This window comes from Pantherophis guttatus, chromosome 5, assembly GCF_059756535.1.
Source record: "Pantherophis guttatus breed Tessera chromosome 5, ASM5975653v1, whole genome shotgun sequence".
Taxonomy (NCBI): Eukaryota; Metazoa; Chordata; class Lepidosauria; order Squamata; family Colubridae; genus Pantherophis; species Pantherophis guttatus.
In genome coordinates this window covers 32,498,215-32,519,402 of record NC_142067.1, presented here as the reverse complement: position 1 = coordinate 32,519,402, position 21,188 = coordinate 32,498,215, and the positions used below count along the sequence as shown (strand labels likewise).

Here is a 21,188-nt window from a genome sequence, read left to right as displayed (position 1 = left end):
TACATGGGGCTACCCTTAAGAATATCCAAAGTATCAATTGGTGCAGAATGTGGTTGCAAAGCAATCTTGGGTACCCCAAGAACGACACATGTAACACCTTTGCTGCATGAGCTGCATTGGGTGCTGGTTTGTTTCTGGTTCCAGTTCAAGGTGTGAGTTATTATCTTTAAAGCCAACATGACATTGGGCCATGTTATCCCTGTCACATCAGTCCTTTTTACTTGGTCAGGCAGGGAAGGTGTTACAGACCTCATCACTAAAGGATTTGGCAGGATATGAAGAGCTGTGTCTGCCATTGCCCCCACCCCGTGGAATATCTGTTGCCTCCACCCGTGGAGGTGAAGTGGGAAGCCTCTCTCCTGGCCTTTCGAAAGAGTTTGAAGACTTGGCTTTGCCAACTCTCATGAGGTTCACAAAGCAGCATGCAACCCTGGGGATAGTTGGTACCTGAAGGAGCCTGGATAGCTCAACAGACAGAGCTCTGTAATTTAAGACCAGCTGTCTGCAATTAAAGTAAGATCGAATCCCGCCAGGCTCAAGGTTGACTCAGCCTTCCATCCTTTCTAAGGTAGGTAAATTGAGGACCCAGTTTGTGCGGGCAATAAGCTGACTTTGTATAAATATACAAAAGTATGAAGGCTATTGCTTAACGCATTGTAAGCCGCCCTGAGTCTCCGGACAAGGGCGGCATTAAAAAAAAAAAAAAAAAAAGGCCCTTCTCCTGCCTTATAACTTATTTTAATTTTGTTTCTACCCATCTACTTTTACTGATGTACTGCACTTTTATATGATTTTTATGCTTTTAACTGAATATTGCTCACAATTACTCTGACAATGAGATAGGTGGTACCTAAATTTAATAAATAAGCAAGTCCTTCTTTTCATGGAAATGTTATTTACACATAAAAAGAGCTGTAGCATAATAATATTCAGCCATTTTATTAATAAAATTTATTAAATGCACACTTATTCTGTGTTCCTGAAGACATTTTTTTTAAAAAATGAACAGCTAAATGCCAAACAGAAGTCTGAGATCAGCCAGAGTGAGCTTGGTGATGGACTCTCCTTTTCCTGACAACACCTTCTGGGCTAATTCTTTTTTCTTGGTTTGCAGCTCTGAGATCTTTTCTTCCACAGTTCCTTCACAGACAAACCTAGACCCAAGCACAGTGTACAATTAGGTCAGTTTTTAGACCATCCTTCCTATAAATTCTGACACATTGCCAGCTGGTTTTTCAGCGAAGTGATAATTCTTCATTGGATCAAGTGACTGAACTAGTTGAACAATCTTAAATTGAAATCCCTATAAATCTTTAAAGACAGTAGTCAAACTGAAATAATTTTAATCATACAATTTTTCAGCTATGTTATTCAGTATTTGACACAATTCCTCTGTCAAGACTTATAGCAATGGTGCAAGACATTTTGTAAAGCACTACCTATGGATCTTAACATCCTTCTGTTGCCCCATCCGGTAAATGCGGTCACAGGCTTGGTCTTCTAGTGCTGGATTCCTGATATTTAAGGGAAAAGTAACAAAGCACTTATGACCAACAGGAAAAAAGTGAAAACATTTCTCACACAAATTAACTTCACATGCCAAATAGCAAGCAATAGATTTCCCTTTCTACCTTGTTAGATCCATCTTTTCCTTGGAAGAATCAGTAATAGCATCCCACATTTTCCCCCAATATCTATTCATCTGCCTCTTCCTCTCTATTTGTTCTATTGTGCACCTAAAATCCTGTTCAATGCAGTGAATATGCAATATGGGAAGAGTAATGGATGAGATTAGCCACTGGCAGCTCACCACCTGGGGCAGCAATTAAAAGATAAATTGAAAAGCCAGATGATATAGCAATAGCACTTAAGACTTATATACCGCTTCACAGTGTTTTACAGCCCTCTCTAAGCCATTTACAGAGTAAGCATATTGCCCCCAACAATCTGGCTCCTCAGTTTACCCACCTCGGAAGGATGGAAGGCTGAGTCAACCTTGAGCTGGTGAGAATCGAACTGTCAAACTGCTGGCAGTCAGCAGAATTAGCCTGCAGTACTGCATTCTAACCACTGCGCCACCACAGTATAGTAGTTAAGGTGCTGGCATAGAAAACTCCAAGTTCTCTTAGGGTTGAAAACCATTTGGATGGCTTTGGCCAATCACTCACTCTCAGCCCAATCCATCTCACAAGGTGGTGTTGTAGGAAAAACAGAAGCCAGTAATTTTAGGTATGTTTGCCATCTTCAGTTGAACAAATAAAATAAGGCAGGATGAAAATATTAATAATAATAATTCAGAAAGTAATTGGCAAACATAGGGAGATGTTGGATTTATTTCATTAAACAGTCAACAGGTATAGACATAACATGTTATTTTGAATGGCAAATGACAAAAAGAATTAAGGACATAATTTGGGAACCTCAATTAATAATGCAATTCTTTTAATCAGATTTAATTACTGTAACTGGGAACAACATATTTTTTTTCTAACATGGCGATAAAAAATTGCTATACCTTACCAATGCATGTCTAGAAGGAAGAGGTGGTTTCCTCCAACCAGATTAAGGCCAATACCTCCAGCCAGAAGTGAAATCAACATCACCTATGAGAAGAAGAGGGATAGTTGGGTTATTATTTCACAAGTTGTTGATATACTATATATTTATACTGCCATCCAGATATACCGTATTTTTCAGAGTATAAGACGCAGCCTTTTCCCCCCTAAAAGGGGGTGAAAATTTAGGTGCGTCTTATACACAGAATGTAGCCCCACCCACCCACTGGCCCCCACCCTTTGGCCTCTGCCACGCAGCAGTTACCTCCTTGCAAGCAAACAGCAAGAAAAAACAGCTCCTTTCAGCTTCAGCACAGCCTAATTAGCACAAGTTGATTGGATCGGCCTCCCAACTCTCAGTTGATTTGCTCTCAGCTGTTCTGCGCAGGGCTCTGCTGCTTGCTGCAAAGAGGTAAATTGCTGGAGCATATTTTTTTTTCCTTTGTGCTAATCAAGCTATGCTGTAAAGGAAAATGAAAGTAAAGCAGGCTGTTTGCTGCCACGAGGCAAAATTGCTCAGAGGCAGAGGGAGATTTCTTTTTCTTCTTTTCCTCACCAAAAAAGGTAGGTGCATCTTATACCCCAGTGCGTTTTATACTCTGAAAAATATGGTATATTATAATTTGGTTATGATGATTGGAAATATTGGGGGTTGTAATCCAACACATCTGGTGTGCCAGATGGGTAAGATATAAAGCAAAATTCCCATAAAGTTCATTAAGTTACCAGGGAAATTTTTCCTTGCCTTAATGATGTATAAATTAACCCATTAAGGTGTATACCTAATAGTTAGAAATATGAAGCAGCAGCGGTGAAAAATAATTATCCTGGAGTTCTTTTTTCATACCTTGGTTCCTTTAGGATTATTATTGAATTCTTCAACGATATCCATCCTCTGTTTTGGGTTCACTGAACCATCCACTGTGGCATGTTTCAGGCCAAGCTTGTCAAGATGTATTGCCACAATTTTTAGCATACTTGTCCACTGAGATACAACAACACTATAAAGGTAGAAAAGCAAAGCAAAAACAACCTTCTTTCTGGTTCAAACCTTATGTTTCAGCAACGTTCAACCATCTTCTTCAATATTCACACAATGCTGGACAATCTAGCATAATTGATGTAACAATAAATACACACACACACACATTTTGTAACACAATGGAAATGGTTATGATGCTGAGAGAAAATGGCGAATTGACGATGTCTCAACTAAAAGCAAATTTGACAATTGTGGTGGAATGAAGAGCCAATAAGCAGATAATTCCTCTCTGGATTAGGGGAGGATATGAGATTATCCACAAGTGTTCCACAAAGTGTATGACTTGGTCTCTGGTGGGTTTAGAGTTCGGGAAGTCAAGGGAATGGGCAGCTGGCACCTTTAAAAGGATACTGGTTTTGCATACTTCCTTTTCTAATCACTTTCAGAAATTGATTATTAACTATTAACTGTGATCAAATAAACCAACTTTATATTCCTTTTTTTTACTTTTAACAATCCTGATCATTTTATCTCTTCAAATAATGACCTAGAACCTGATTTCTTTTTAGTTTTCTCTTTGTCCAAAGCTTTGGCATGCCTCTTTAGTAAATCCAATATAGGAAGATGGAAGTCATTTCATTATATACTTGCTTTCTTTTTTCTTGCTGTATTCTTATTTTTTCTTTTTTTTCTTTTCTGTACTTTCCATTATTTGTTTATTATTATTATTTTTGTTTTAGTAATTTTTATTTTTGTCATTGTATTTTTTAATGAAATTACTATTAAAATGTTTAACATTCTAACATTCAAAAATTCAAAAATATTTGGAATACCACACATGAACCTCAGAAGGCAAATATCTCTGTGTTATTCTACAGCTAGTCTTTGCTTAACAACCACAACTGGGACAGACAACTCCATCACTAAGTGATATGCTCATTAAGTGAGATATCACATGACCATAATTTCACTTCCACTGCGGTCATTAAGCGAGATACCACATGACTGAAACTTGAGATTTTATTACCAGTTTCTCCACTGACTGTGCTTGTCGGAATCTATATGTGAAATTTCTCATGTGATTTGGAGAGGGGAAGGTGTGGCCTTCTTGCAAAGCCTTCCAAAGCATTGCAAGAAGGCAGAGGCAATTTAGAAAAGGATGAGCATGGCTAGGAGCTGCCTCACATAGGGCCAGGCTGAACAAGTCTCATCAACAGAGGGAGAAAAAAAAGACAGTAAAGGTCAGTTGGGCACAGCAAGGCCAGCAGAAATGAGGATAACTGAGGCTTTACTGTATACTCAGATACTGAGGTGACTTGACACAACATTCCTTACTATGGCTATGCTCACCATTTTTGAGAATGATTTTGAATTCCCTTCAGTTCTTCTAACAGATGGGAAACCTAAAAAGATGAGAGAGGAAAGAACACATAATAATGAGCCTGCCCAACATTAAAGTTAGAAGTAAGTTCCATTGCACTTAAAGCTCAAAACTGGAGCTTTATTGTTTTAAAGCATTTTTATTTTGCTGTTATCTGAAAAGACTATTAATGATCTTAAATAAGTTCAATATGGAATAAGACAATTACTCCATTAGATTTACTAATTAAAAAAGGTAACAAATGAGAAAAGAATGGGAGAGGAAAGGAAAACAAGCTAAATAAGTAACTAGTTCTTAAAACTGCATAATTGCAATCATCAGTTTGAGTGCAAGCTGTTCTGGAAAATGAGTTTCTCAGCAGAACTATACAGTTAGAAATAGGACTTTAGAATCCCTCCCTCCAGTCCGATGTGGATTCAGCCAATCCACAGGTGTGAAGATGTTATTATAACGGCCGTCCTGAAAAACAGATAAGGAACCGTTCCCAGGGTCTTCTTCTGCTTTCAACAAACTGAAACAATCCACATGGTCCTCCCTCCTTATTACATTCCAAAAAAGGTGAGAATACTGCAGGGTGCTTAGGCATCAGGAAAAAGGTTATAAAATACCGCTTAATCCCAATCTCCTCCCTCCCTCCATTTGAATGGAAGTATCATGTTAGGGAATCTGACACTGGCCATTCAAGATGGCAATCAGGAGTCTGAAATGAAGGGTCGGTGCTGATGCAGAGTATAGAGTCAAAACCACTGTGGTAAGACTCATATCTCTCCCATAAAGAGGTTCTTTAACAGCCCACTAGGAATGTAGTATATATAGAGAGAGGATTTTATATATATATAAAATCCTTTTTCCCTCCTTACTTTTGTTAAAAATGATACCAAATCTGGGATTCCCTTGAAAGGACTGCCATTATCTTCCTACCTTGGTGCTCTGCTTGGCCATTTCAAAAAGATCAGCACTAAAAGCTGTACCAAAGAGATTCACCATTGAGAGTGGATCACTGCTATCAGGTTCAGAGAGAGTTAAAGCATTGAGTTGTTCTTCCATTGACAGAGAGATGCCTTCGCTATTCACGTTAGCCTGATCAAGAGCCTGAAAAAAAAGGATATTGCCAAGGATCTACAATTTCTGAACTCAAACAATCTTCCTCAGAAGGGACGAATAATTGTAAGCCCGCCATAATTACCACTTTCAGCAAAGAAAGATGGCAGCAGCACTGACGAAGCCTCAACAAGAGGGACAGGATGTGAATAGTGGTGGAGACGGGAGGCCTGTCTTTCACCATCTTTCCTGAGGGATCCTGCTGACACATTTTAAACTGCTGTGTTCCTATCAAAGATGAAACTGCATATGTATCAAAGACAAAACTCTCAGGCTAAAAACAGAATTTATTTCAGAAGTGTGCAATCTGATTTCTGAAAGCTATCATTACAATTTGAGGGTGGGAAGACAAACTAGTGGATAGGAGAATTAGGTTTCCTATTAATAGGTTTCCTTCCTAACAAGGTTACAAAACCAGCAACAAAAATGTTGAACAGCCTGATCAGATTCCTATCGACACATTTGTACACAGCGTCCAAGAGAAATTTAACACCATACCTATATTAAATGAGTTGTCTCCAGAATAGCCTTTATACAAAGTTTCCTGGTGTTTGAGAAAAGACTGCAGTGTTGACCTAAACATCAAGAAAGCATAACAAAGCAGCTTGAATGCAGGTGTCTTTCCCTGTTTTTATATAAATCCAAGACAAACAAACACAGATGCAATGACTAAACAGGAGGTGGGTCAGCCAGCTAATCTGGTGCCACCAGGAAACCCTTGGCCAAAAAGAAAGGGATTGATCTCAAATCACTATAACATAATGAATAATATGGAGAGCAAGTTAAAATATTTGAAGTACAGTTAGTCCTCAATTTACAGCAGTTCATCTAGTGATGGTTCAAAGTTACAACAGCACTGAAGAATGACTTATGATAGTTTTCCACACTTACAACCACTGCAGCATCCCCATGGTCATGTGATCAAAATTCAGACACTTGGCAACTGCCTCGTATTTATGATGTCTGCTGTGTCCAAGGGTCATGTGATTATCTTTTGTGACCTCCTGACAAGCAAAGTCAATGGGGAAGTCAGATTTACTTACATCTACTAACTTAACAACTGCAGTGATTCACTTACCAACAGTGGCAAGAAAGGTGGTAAAATGGGGCAGAACTCACTTAAAAATAAATTTTTTTTTGGCTCAATTGTGATTGTAAGTTGAGAATTATCTGTAGTAAGCAGAGAGATTTAACATGTATCATTTAGTAATTTCATATTTTAAGGAAAGAGCAAAGAATGTTGGAAGCCATAACCTTTTGAAAAAAACCTCTCAGGAGCCATATAAGGATGGTGGTGCAGACCAAAGATAAAATGCAACTATTTTCCTCTCTTTCATTATGTATTTATTTTATTTATTAAATTTATTGACTGCCCATCTTACCACAGGGTAACTCTGGGTGGCTTACAATATTAAAAGGTAAAACTATATAAAATACTACAAAAATATAAAAATACAAAATAAAACTGCTAAAAGATGGGGAGGAAGGGAGCAGGATGAGCAGGTGGGATCTGATATTAATCTATCAACCATCCCCAATATGAAGTCCCTCCTTTGGAGCCAATTGGCAGAGCTAGACTTTAAGCTGTTGTGGAAGCTCAAGAGGGTTGGAGCTGACCTCACTCTGGGGGGAGATATTCCAAGATATTTCCTTAGAAGCCCTGTTGTAAATGTAGCCTCCCACTAGATTATAAAGAGAGAGAGAAAGATCTTGATACCTTAAAAAGGCAAACAATCCCAAACTTTCGAAATATAGCAAAATTCTGATCATTTTAAACCGACAGAATTTAGGGCGAAGCTATAAGACGAAACTGATCACTTCCAGTCCTAAATCTTTTACAGTTCATTTATATAATAATGATGTTTCTTTCCAAGGCTTTTGTCTTTGAATGAAACTAAACACTATAAATATTAAATTAAATGACAGGATATTAACTATACGAGAGTAGATATACAAAAATACTTTTGATTTATGAAATCATAAGACTAAGGGTTAAATTCAAAGGGAAAGCCAATACATAGCATGAGAAAATGATTCAGGGTCTAATGTTCTTCATTATATCTATTTAATTACTCATTATTTATTAAGATATTCATTATTTCTTCACTATATCCATACATCACAACATCAATCTTTTGTGGGAATGTGTCACTGAGATGTTAACTCTGCCATGCAGATAACTGATTTTCTGTGCTTTTAAACAGATGTACATATAGAACTCACATCAGAAGGAAAACAGAGCAGTTAGAAACTGTCCAGAAATGCTTCTCACAAGAAAAAAAAGCACTGTTAACTGCAGTCTCAAAACAGAGCTAATCACTGAAACTAAGTTTACAGATACATTTATAAATTTATGTCCTTATAGGCATCACACCTTGATCGTTTGAAAAGTACATCATATACTGACTGTTCATATTCAGAGAGTTTCAATCTGTGCACCTGAACACAACGCTGAGGCAGAGATATCTGAAGGGAAGGAAGAAGAACAATTTTAAAGACTGTACCAACAGGATTAGTGCAATTCAAGTACTAATTAATTAATAAAGTAGAAGACTTTTTGTCCTATGAAAAATTCAGACAACAAATTTTTCATTCCACTCCCAGACCTAGAACTATACAGATGCTATATGAACAAAATACTGACTCCTTATATGCTGTTTTGTGCTGACAGAAAATAAAAAATCCCTGAAGCGCAGCCAGGTAATAATACATCTAATAAGGAAATTTTGCAGAATATTTAACATCTCAAACATAGATTTATCTAAGCAATGGAACAACAGTGTTGTGCATAAATGATTCAGAAGTCTGTTGCCTTACCAATTTTTTTTTCTCAAAATCCTATCAATAATCAAGTATAATAAAACTTGGAAACCAAAGTTTAGAATCTCAGTTTGGCAGAAGCAAACAATGTAAGCATCTTGTTTTCAAATGTTGCATTTTTTAAAATTAAATTTTACTGCTATGGGGATGATCTGGTTGATGCTGGGCAAAAATGCTGAGGAGTGAGGAATGGACAGTATATGTGATTTTGTTCTACTTCCTTTTAGCTACACTGATACACAAAGCTGCTCTTTGTCACCAACATTGTTTTTTATACATGGAATTGTATAAAAAGAAAATATTAATTAAAAAACAATTTACTCTTATTTTCACATTTGGGCAAGAAAAAATGTATTCTGTGATTAATTAAGGAAAGAAGAATAACAAAAAAAAAATGGAGAGACGTTATTACTAAAGGCTTGCCAGATGAATCAAGCTGGTCTTTAGTTCTTCGTAGTAAGAGACTCTTGGTTAAAATCATCAATCTTTCTCCTCCTTTTCTTGTGTTATTATCAACTTGGCTCTTCCACACCTTAAACTCATCAAAAGGAGAACAACGAAGAAACCTGTGGGTAAAAGGCAGAAGAAGGCAGTAGAGAAAGATGAGACATTGCTATTGAGGATTAACAGATTCAGGACAAATCACTTTACATTTAAAGCTACTGGCAAACTGTAAGCTCAAGATGTCAACAAAATATTTGTGTTAGGCTTATATTAAGTTAGCCTTTCCTTTTCAAAGGTGCTTTTTTTCAAGAGGCAACTGGACTTTCTGGTTTTTCTTTGAAGACGTTTTGCTTCTCATCTAAGAAGCTTCTTCAGCTCTGACTGAATGGCGCGTGTGTGTATGTGTCAGAGCTGAAGAAGCTTCATAGATGAGAAGTAAAACCTCTTCAAAGAAAAACCAGAAAGTCCAGTTGCTTCTTGAAAAAGCACCTTTGGGACAACCATGACCTGGATGACTGAGAATCTCCATAACCTCTCCTTTACAATTACAAAATATGAGGATGTATGATAGAAAGAGGAAAACAACATCCATTTAAGAAAGAAAGAAAGAAGATGCTTAGTTTACAAAACCTTTGTCTGCTCCTTAATGAGATTAATTTACCTAAGCAAAGAGTACATATCCAAGAGGTTGTTCTGAATGGGTGTTCCAGTTACAGCCCATCTGGCAGTAGCTCTCAGTTTACAAGCAGCTATTGAGGCCTGCACCTTGGGGTTTTTAATATTGTGGGCTTCATCCAGAATAATTCGAGCCCAACGTATGCATACCAGAGGACAGAAGGGAAATGATTTATCCTAGAGAAATAGATTTCAGCATTAGTTTGTGATGTTTGCAAAAATGCTAACACATTTGAATTTAACATATCTAGCAGTATACATGTAAGACTATTTTTTCTCAACATACATGTTCTAAAGTGTACTGCAATATTTTTTTGAACTGAAGATATCAGAACATTAAAAGTATGAAATTAACTGGATCCACCAATTTGTCTGAAAATTGTAGATCAGGTCAATATGTAAAGAGCTTTTTTTAAAGATCAAAAGTATCTTAATCAGAAACATTAAGAAACCATTTCAGTCCTTCAATTAAATGCCATAAAGTTTACTTGGAGTATGAACATACTGTTATAGAGTTCACATTAAAATAGACATAAATAAAATTAATTTTTAAATTAAATTAATCTTTAAAATAACTTCTACTACTTGGTTTTGCGCCATATAATTAAGGCTACATTGAGAATTATTTCGGTACAAATACAGATAAGCCAGAAAAGTCATAAAGATAATCCACTGAATTGTAACAAATGAATCTGTAACCACTCCAGTACAAATGATTCCATATCAAGGTTCACAGATCTGTCTATCTTTAAATATAGTCTTCATCTCAACAGAGTAATTCCTTGTTTCTCTTTTAAAATCATTTTTGCACATTTCAGTCACCTGTACTAGACAATCTTCAGCAACATCTGTTTCTTCCTTTTGTATAGGAATTTCCTTGGCTAGAATACTATAAGTAGTTATAACAATCTCATATTGAGAAAGGCTGCAAAGACAAGGAAAAATAGTTAGTAAAGAACCTGACACCTCAGAATTACCTTTCTGTTTTTAATTTTAATGTTGATGAATAATAAGTGTGGCTGCTTTCAAAGTTTCTAATAAATTGTATTTTCTTCCAAACATGGGGAAAGGGACAAACAAATCAGCAGACGCCATTTTTGTGGTGGATTACAGGCAGTCATCAATTTAAGGTAACTGGGACCATATTTTTATCAGCTTCATAAAGATGTACTGCTAAGAACAAGTACACAACTGAGTAGATCACAAATATTTTTATGATAAATTTAGGGTATTCCAGATCAGTTTTCCAAGGAAACTCTGCACTGAATAAATCTATATCCTTAGTTATATTCCTGAATAGCCCTGACAAAAGCACTATCTATAGAGTAAGCTGAGATACTCATCACTAACTAATGAAAGCTAAAGATGACTGCTGAGATTGTTGGCCTAAATCAGAGCTGAAATGTCAGTTTGTGCTTTTATTCTTAAATGGCTTTACAGCCATGCTTGTCTTTCAGTATCCAAACGTATCAAAGCATAGGGCGAAGTACATTACATCTTAAAATTATCTCTACACTTACATACTAGCATTCTTAATTCGGTTAGGTCCATGGTATAAGTACACTTTCAACTTGCCATGTTTTACATATTTTTCCACTTCCTTTTTCCAATGATGAATCAAAGATGCAGGACAGACAATTAAGGTGCTGTGTGAACAGGTATCAATAGAACCTGAAAATGCAAAAGTTACTAGGTGAAATGGGACTTAAACAAAGTACCACACTGAATGCTATGTCTCTTCAGGATTCTGGCCCCTCATATTTTGCCTTCCTAACATCAGCTTTATATTTTTCCTAATGGTCAGTATTTCATGGCCACAGATCATGGCTAATCCTGTTTGTGGAGAGGAGAAGGAACTCTTTTCCTTAGGATTTTTTCTCCTAAAGTTTTAATATTTCACCTAATCTAGTGATCAATCCTTCCAATACCTAACTTACCTACATAAATAAATAGTTCATGGAAATACTTTTAAAAACTTAAAATACTTCCATATTTCTTTTCTAAACAATTAACCAGAAACAATCCAATCTAATTATGCTGCGTAAATGAGTTGACAGTGATTTTTATTTTTGTACCTTGTTTGGACATCCAAAGCTCTAATTTCTTCTCTTTTTCTTTTTCTGTACACTTTTGGGCCAAAATGAGAGCAATCATTGTTAAAGTCTTCCCTAAACCCATATCATCCGCTGGAAAGAAAAAAAAAACAGAAGAAAACAAAAATATGCATTTATGTACATAGGCACTTTAACTCTGATTCATCGTTGAGTCTTCTCATCTTCTATATGGATCCTATTTTTCACAAATAATTCTACATTTTTCTACTTTTATGTAAAAAGATTTTTTTTAAAAATGGATGGATTAACTTTTGTCTGGAAAAGTGGCTGAAGTGCTGATTGGAGCTGAAATCAAATCCACTTCTGAAAATTAAAATTAAAATCCTACTGTAAATTATATCTCCACAGAGACTATGTGGAAATAGGAAAAGTTTAGTCCTTTTAAAAACTGAAGAGCAGAATTCAAGGAGGAACTTGTTGAACCAAGGCCTAAAAAGGGTGGAGTTTAATACTGCTATAAACAGATTGATAAACAGCAGGAAATTCCAAGGAAGAAATAGAGAGAACATAAATTTTAAATATAAAAAAACTAGTTTTTTCTGCTCAATTGTTTATTTTCACTGAGGTTCTAAGCCTAATTGTGTCTAATTCTCTGAAAAAGATTATCAAATTGGGTTGTCAGTTTTTGTCTCATTCTTCTTCATTCTTCACGAAGGTACTTGCTTTATTTAGAATAGTCTATGATTTGATTTGTACATTAGGATCTTTGCAATATCTCTTCTAAGATATAGACAGAGCTCACCATTTACAACAAACCAGTTTCACCCTGTGAGTTTTGGCACATTATATTTACTGTTGCATTTTGGTTTTTAAACAAAGCAATCAACACTGAATGTTTGCATTTTGGCTATTTTACAGTTAGAAATTAGGACTTATTGTTTCAGTTGTTTGAAAAAATAAATTGTATTTATTTTATCTCCTGTGAGATTGATGTATCTCACTGAAGAGGAACAGGGAAAGCTGAATCTTTCAATCACATATGTACATTGCAAGGAGGTTATTGCCCCCCCCTTTTTTTTTTGCATTTTAGTCTTTTAATTCAAGGGTGTCAAACTCAAGGCCCGGATCTGGCCCATGGGATGCTTAGATCTGGCCTGCGAGGCCATCCTGGAACAGCGAAGGACCGGTCCAAGGTGCTCTGCCAGTGAAACGGAGCTCACAAGGGCCATGTACAGGTCCCCCAAGCACCATTTTCATTGGCAGAGGGTTGCAAGAGGCTATCCCAGCTGAAAATGGAGCTCGGGAGCCCATTTTCACTAGCAGAGCGCTTGGGCCACCACAGTTGCCCCCAACACGAGTGACGTTGAGCTGGCCACGCCCATCCTGCCCCCCCCAAGGTTAAACACAACCCCTGATGCAGCCATCAATGAAATCGAGTTTTTACACCCTTGTTTTAATTGGGAGGTTGCACAAGTTTTAAATCCCATTCTCTTATACACACACCAGGATTGGAGATTAGTAATGGCAGCATGAACTACCAAGTCATGGTGTAGAACATGGGGCTAGGATATGAAAACCATGAACTCTGGGCTTTCAGGGCTCCCGCCTTTTAACCTATGGGCACAGCTATTTTACTGTACGTTACCCAGAATTCCTCCACATGGCTTCTGATTCTCCCTCCACAAAAGCCAACTAAGGGCTTGCTTTTGATGCAGCAATAGAGAGACCTGGGGGGGAAAAAAGAGAATCAACTGTTATTATAAGATCTAATGTTATTTTGTACTTACACATAAATATAGTAAGTATTGGGAATCTGTGGTACTGAGGGACTCTTTTAAAGCCCACAGTGGTCTAGTCAACTCAATTTATTTTTCCTTATTAATGGCAGACATCCTGTTACATTAAATCAAAAAAGTAGCTTCTAAAAAATTACTAAAATAATTAATATTAAATATGCCCATTTTCTCTCAATTACACAATGGTCTTGAGACTCCTCTATTCTCAAGTATTCCAGAATAAAGAAATATTCTAGTATGAACCCAATTTATAGGATTATTTTTATTAAACCAATTTAGATTATCACCCATCCTGTAGATGAAATTTTGGGTGGCCAACACATCACAAATACCCAAAAAATTCCATGAATATTTACGATGCTGCATTTATCAGTTTATATTGTTAAGAATTTTAATTCTTCATTACATTAATATATAATTATATGTATTAATAATTTTAAGTTAAAGTTGTATAATACATGTAGTCCTAGGTTAGCAATTACAATTGAGACTGGCAATTTACAGTATTTATTATTTTACTTCAGTTTTCCTTTACTTTACAGACCAAAAAAGTTTATAAATGTAATGACCAGTAGTTATGTTACTTTTTCATCACTATCATAACTATGAAGGGTCACCAAACAAGCAATTGCTAAATGCGGACTACCTGTATGTATACTTCTTGTTTTTGTTTTTCCATATAATACAAATATATATGATACGACTGATGATTGTTCAATATAGCCAAGTGTTTGCATTCGATTAATGATAGAAACAATGCATACAGACAGAAGTAGCTTGAAAATTAAGTTTATGAAATAAATGTGTCATTTGTTATGTTTAATTTGGATCATATCATCTCTACAATTTACTAAAATTCATAGATATTTAATGCTGCTGTAGCAGCTGCAATAATTTTATGAGACCTCACACTCTTTAACATTAGATGCCTGCACAATTTTTAAATTTATTGGAAATGAAAACAAAGCTTTAATAAGTAGGTTTTATTGAAACCAAAATATTGTAAGCAAACTATTTAAATTCCATTTTCTCCTCCTTTGTGCAAAAAATCAATTTGAATTTTAGGGCACTTTATGAATGCTCTTTAAGTGGAACTGGTGACACATTGATTGAGAACATTACAGAAAGTATAAGGTTTTCTTTTTGTTTTCACTTACTTTCAATCCAGGGGGATCTTCATTGATAGACGTCTCTGTGGGGCAACTTTCAAGAGATTTGTGGAGCTGATTAATTGCATCACTTGTAGCATTTTGTACTGCCTCAAGCTGATCATTAGTCATTGGGCCTCCATAAAGCATCTTCCTTTTAAAATCATCTAGAAGTCAATTTCAGAAGTTATACAATTAGCAACTTTAAAGTTGTTGTGCCAAAGTGATTCATATAGGACCAGCCATCAGTCAAGACAAGGTCTTCATGGAAATGTTATTTCATGAAGACTGATGCACAAAATCCTATATTGCATTTTTGCTTTTTTTTTTTTTACTTTTTCCATTTGGAAACTTGACAGTCAATTAAATCATAAGTTTTGATTTCTTTCATTATTAAGCATATATTCCACATTCATTTTTTATATCTGTAAGGTTATCCCTTTCCCCATATATTTTTAAAAGTATATTATGGCAGAACTGACCAGATCCCCAAGGAAGATGGAGTTCCAAAGAACTAGGCACAGGATTCTTCTTGAAAAACTGTGGCTCTTTCCCAGTGAGAGCACATGGCTGCATTAGGTTGGTGAACAGATCAGGCTGTATCTTTTTATGCCTCACATCTGCTGTTCTGCAAAAATTGTCTGAAACATGAAGAAAAGAGTGTCCTACTAGTCACATATCAACTATGATTTTATTCTGTAACATAGATCCGGGTGTTGTTATTAGTGATGGGCGCAACTCAAAAATGTTTCTGACTATCTAAATAGATAGTTCAAGATAATTTAACAGCAAACACCTCATCCAATATTACCCTTCCGGCTTTCCAAGGATTTATTTCTGTAGCCAACTATTGTGGAAATATAGTAGGTGAAAGCTTAAGAGAAATTTCATAATGCTACCATTCTGTTATTAAAAAGGCTTACCTTCCTTTGTACATTCTTCTCCTTCCAGGTTCAAAGAGCTAAGCGCAGCTTCTAGTTCCTGCACTTGCTTTAACAATCGTTCACCCTTATCTGGGAGAGCTTGCACATTCACTGTTTTCAAAGTCCTCTATAGACAATTTAAAAAAAAAACAGAGGGGAAGAAGAGATGCTACATTACTGATTACTTACCTATAGCTTAACCCACTTTTAACCCACTTTTATTTTTTTCATAGGTGAAATATTTAAGAACTGTACCATAAATGAAATGTGTTTATCAGAATAATGGTTAATATGCCCAAATTCTTATTCATGTCTATGTTTTCCTTCCTCTCTAACCCTAAAAACTACCAATATTTTCTGTGCAATCTACTGCTTGGGGAAAAAGCTTCTGAAAGAAGGATAAAGCAGTCACACACATTGGGCTCTGGCCCCTTGTATTACTTGTTTCAGCTTTACTTAGAAAACTAGCCTTCAGCAAATTACTCCTAAGAAAATGCAACTATTAAAACTTATGCCTTCGTTCCTAAGTAGACCACCTAGGACCTTTAAAGAGACTGCTGGGAATTTGTAATAAAATAACCTTTAAAGGGCTATGAATAGCCCAATCTGCCTTAGCAGTTTAGAAACTAATATTTTGATACAGAAAATATTTTGGTTCACTGAAAAATTAATACTTAGATGCAAGAAGAGATTAGACCTGCTTCTGATTCAGCTGAGCTGAAAGTTGGCTGTGAAGAGTTTTATTATCCATGCTGTTAGCCGTTTGCAAAGGAGCTACTTCAGACAATATGGAAGGTGATTTTTTCTCAATGCAATCTTTTCCTTGCTGGGAATCAATTGCCTGCCCACTGAATGGCACAAGAATTTCTTGTTTATCACTGTCCAAATGTTTTTCTGTACATTTTTGCTCTTCTGGAGGTTTCCCACTCTGAAATAGTATTGGTGTTTTTTCTATATTGTCTCCAGCATGTTCTACTGAGAAGCTTCTTGGTTCCTGAAGAGTCACAAACTCTTTGGGTGTCAGTGTTTTTTCTTCTGTTTTGCAGTTGCTACTTTTTTTCATTGTAACTATTTTGCTTCTACAGATTTCTGATTCATCTTTTCCAAGTTTTTCTCCATTAATAGGTTTTATGCTTGATGTGTGGCTAAAGCTTGACAGTGATTGTTTTGGATTTTCAATTTTTAGCAAATCAAGTTCAGTAAATCTCAAAGATGAATCCTCTTGCATGTGGCTAGAAGGCATCTCAAATCTTTTGCTCCAATTACTTTTATGTCTATCTAATATTTTTTTGCTTTCAGTCTGAGGCTCACTTGATTTTATTTGAGGTTTTGTTTCTTCTCTGGATAAACTTTCATGTTTGTCTTCAGAATCTTTGTTTTTTCTGTGCATGGCTGATAAAAATTCTTTCTTGATAGACAAAGTCTGTAAATTGGGCGGTTGTTCTCCATCAGAGGTCTGAACATTTCTTTTCTGATTTTCTTTTTCTCCTGAATTTCTGTCTCCATCTTCATTCATTTGTTTGTAAGGAAATTGCTTGTGATTCCTGCTGGAAACTTTGAATGGGTTTCTTTCATTTGTATGATCATGCAGCAATTCCAAAGTATGTTGAGATTGTGGATTAGCTGGCAGTTCACTGGTATTTGAATCCTATAAAACAGCCACATGAAATATTACTATACATTTAAATTAGAGTATTTGCTCTGGTTTTTTTTAACATGCAAATTGAGAATTTAATTTCTATATATCTTGCAAAGTCTCTAACTATAATAATGATAAGAAATAGCAATTATTGATCATTCATAAGTTAGGCAGGTACTAATTGTATAATGGTTTTTCTACATTATGTGGTTCTACATTATCCTAATTCAGACTATTATAGCCAGCCCAACATTCTCACTTTTTCTTTTTACTATTACCTTGGGTCCTTGGGCCCAATTCCAAAGCAATACAATCTGTTGAAAATACCCAGTTATAAATGCCTCCTTAGTGAATATTTAGATGATCTTTTATCAATGTTGTCTTTGGTTATCACTAATAGCCACTAAATAACATAAAATATTAGTTTTTTCCTGAAAAGCAAATTTTATTCTGCTTTCTATTTTTTTTTAGAACTTCCTATAGTTAATCTGGAATAGTAGTTCAGATCATGATGAATAGAAGAATATAGAGAAATAGAAATAAAGCAAGTAGGGTGAGGTTCAAGGTGTTGGTGATTACCTATAAAGCCCTACATGGCTTAGGCCCAGGGTATCTGGCGGATCACCTGCAGCCAGCAACAGCTCCCCATCGCCAGTGCGCTCACACAGAGAGGGCCTACTTGGGGTTCCGTCGGCCAAGCAATGTCGGCTGACGGCCCCTAGAGAGCGAGCCTTCTCTGTAGGTGCACCTACCATCTGGAATCAGCTCCCCTTGGAGCTCCGGGTGGCCCCCGACCTTCGCTCTTTCCGCCGTGACCTTAAAACATGGTTGTTTCGCCAGGCTGGCCTGGACTGAAGAGGTTTTAATGGGAATTTTAGATTCTTTTATTGTTTGAATTTTAATTTGGATTTGTTGTTGCTTATTGCTGTGAGCCGCCCTGAGTCCTTGTGGAGAAAGGGTGGCATATAAGTCCGATAAATAAACAAACAAACAAACAAACAAGAGCTTAAGATTTCTAATTGTTATAAAGATGTAAACCTTAAATAGCAATGGTGTACCTGCCAGGGGACATTTCCACACATTTTCTTCCCTTCGGTTTTACCTTTACTGCATCGATAAAACAATCTAGTTTAGAAAACAAAACATGGATTATCACACTGAGTATAAATGCTGAATATTAATTAATTGCCCCATTTTGTCAAAGCATCAAGTGTCTTTCTGAAAATATACCTGTACAGGTCTGTTTTTGTTTGCTTAATCAAAATTTGCAGCTCCACTATATATTCTTCATGCACCAAGCAATGAGAAGGAGAAAGACTATAGAAAGAAAAGGCAATTATTTACATAAATATTTGTCACAAAAATAAATGTCTATGCTACCTCAGTAGTATCAAAGATGGTGAAAATATTTAAACCTGACTACCCTCCCTCTCAGTATTATAAGGCAGATACAAGAATTAATGGCCTTCTTCTATCCTGCCTTTGGGACAAGCACTTGTAAATCCAGCTACAATAAAATGTTTTATAAAAAGGGCCTGAAAAGCATAGCAAGATATAAAATAAACAGCACAAAAATCTATATTTAGAATATTTAAGCCTTTAATAGAGCCTTTAAGCTTCTGCAGAAGCAGGCAACTAATTTTTCAACTTCAAAGAAGATATTGTGTAATTATGGCACAAATATATTTTCCAATGATACCTTATCATCACTCCAGCTAAAATTATAAACTAAATATAAAACTATATTTCACTTATGAATAGATAAAGTGCGCTACATATTTAGAAATAGTTTTCTATGTTAAAGTGGCACAGGTATTACTTTCTGATAAACAACTGCTGAACAGTAGGTGAGCAACTGATAATTCTCCAAGCTTGTATTTTTAAAATCCAACTTACTCAGTGGGGAGCACAAAGCCACATGGCTTCTGATTTTGGACTCCACACATATAAAAGCTTTTGCCTTTATTTGGGCCATCTCTGTTTCCAGTCTTCAAAAAACAGGGAAACCCTGAATGGGAAGGAAATGAAAGTATGAAATTCAATCAGAGATAGAAAAGTACCAAACCAACTAATTAAAAAAAAAAACTCACTTCAAGTATTCAGAAGGCTCATATATTAATTTTATATTTTCTCTGTGGTTCTTAGAATAGAAAATGCTGCTTAGATTACCAAGCCCACCCTGTTCAGAGCAGGAATGCAAACTGTAACTTTTCCCTCCAAATGTTTATCCAGATACATTGAACATATCCAATGAAAGGGAGCATCAATCACAGTAGTTAAATTGATTCTACAATCATACTGCTTTTAATAACTTTAATATCCTATGACTTAACATAGACATACACAGACACAAATGCATTTTCTGGGTCTGGCTTTCAGGAATAATTGAGACAAGGCTGGTGGTCTTTTCCTATATAACACCTTTTAGAAACTGATTGCAATCAATAACCCCCCACTCCAGGATTTCCAATTTTATTCAGCTCCCCATTTATCATCTTGTGAGGAGAGTTACGTTGAGAGAAAAAACCAACAGATCAGAAGGACTATCATGCCTAGTGTTACAGAAAAATATTTCTCTGTGCCATATGATGAATATAACTCTGAGGATTCTTGGGATACAGATTTCTGCTTTATTGGTAACAAAAGGCACCCTCGATTTCTAAGCTGTATTCTGTCCTATATGAAATCTTTCAACTATACATTATTTTAAACCCCTTTTAACCAGCAAGAATTCCCTTGATCAATATCACGATTTGATTTCATAAAATGAAGCTTATTAAGCAGTAGTGCCCTAAAGCAGGGGGAAAAAAAGATTTCTGAGATTTTCTGCTTATGGTGCTACCTGTGAGTAGCAAAAGCTTTTACTTTCTCTAAATGCGGGGGTGGAGGGGAAATAAAAGAGGGGAGCTATTTATTGCTTCAAATCAGGAAGCAAATGTTTTAAAATTTACTCTAAATTATTCTTTAACTTGCATATTTACGTTATATATTAATCTACCTGCCTTTTTTTCCTGGCACTGCATAAGTCAGGGGTCTCCAACCTTGGCAACTTTAAGCCTGGCTGACTTCAATTCCCAGAATTCCCCAGCCAGCAAAGCTGGCTGGGGAATTCTGGGAGTTGAAGTCCTCCAGGCTTAAAGTTGCCAAGGTTGGAGACCCCTGGTATAAGTAGTTACTATTAGAAAAAACTGGCGTGGGGGGGAGGCAGCCCCATCACCTTCGAATTTTACAAGCCATTCTTGACCCCTCGGACAAGCTTTCCTGCTCGTCGCCCCGCCCACCCTCCTACGACCTCACCGTGAGCAGAGCACAACACTTTCTCCATGCGTTCTCAATCTCTAAAGCTCTCTCTAGGGATTCCCTTCACATCAATCAAATCCTAACCGAAGAAAAAGGAAGGACACTCTCGCTTTCCCGGGAATCGCCAGGCCCACTTGGCTCCAAAGCTGCCAATCCCCTTGTTTTTCCTCTCCCGGTGGAGCCAATCACAATTCTTCTCCCCCTCCCCCCCCGCCCCACGAAGAGCCGAGTTTAAAGAAGTTTTTGTCCAATTGCGGAGGAGATAAGAACGCCTCCGGAGAGAAGAGAGGAACGCAATTGGCCAGAGAGGCAGCCAATCTTTTCATACTTCGCTACTTTTACGCCTTCGCGCGAAAAAGCAAGCTCAGTC

At 36.5% G+C, this 21,188-nt stretch overlaps 1 protein-coding gene across 1 annotated transcript; it reads right to left on the bottom strand.

Moving 5' to 3' along the window:
• Nucleotides 1-923: 923 nt before the first annotated feature.
• On the bottom strand, nucleotides 924-20,995 carry TTF2 (transcription termination factor 2). The gene is made up of 23 exons (XM_087894840.1): nucleotides 20,816-20,995; nucleotides 19,415-19,526; nucleotides 18,749-18,835; nucleotides 18,577-18,643; nucleotides 16,577-17,527; nucleotides 15,880-16,006; nucleotides 15,439-15,597; nucleotides 14,966-15,123; nucleotides 13,658-13,739; nucleotides 12,034-12,144; nucleotides 11,479-11,629; nucleotides 10,781-10,883; nucleotides 9,945-10,135; nucleotides 9,252-9,405; nucleotides 8,394-8,485; nucleotides 6,518-6,594; nucleotides 6,105-6,247; nucleotides 5,840-6,010; nucleotides 4,888-4,940; nucleotides 3,403-3,556; nucleotides 2,521-2,603; nucleotides 1,440-1,514; nucleotides 924-1,154 (listed from the first exon to the last, which is right to left on the bottom strand). The coding sequence occupies exons 1-23, from the start codon at nucleotides 20,841-20,843 to the stop codon at nucleotides 1,010-1,012; spliced, it is 3,474 nt and encodes a 1,157-aa protein (XP_087750966.1). The 5' UTR covers nucleotides 20,844-20,995; the 3' UTR covers nucleotides 924-1,009.
• Nucleotides 20,996-21,188: the final 193 nt, after the last annotated feature.

Bases quoted from the DNA above. Each gene is read 5' to 3' on its own strand.
- TTF2 (XM_087894840.1), bottom strand. From the start codon at position 20,843: ATGGAGAAAGTGTTGTGCTCTGCTCACG. The intron at 11,630-12,033 runs GTACAAAAATAA...TTGCATTTTCAG, and splicing joins GCTTTGGATGTCCAAACAAG to GTTCTATTGATACCTGTTCA. The intron at 1,155-1,439 runs GTAGTGCTTTAC...GCTTGGGTCTAG, and splicing joins AAGGATGTTAAGATCCATAG to GTTTGTCTGTGAAGGAACTG.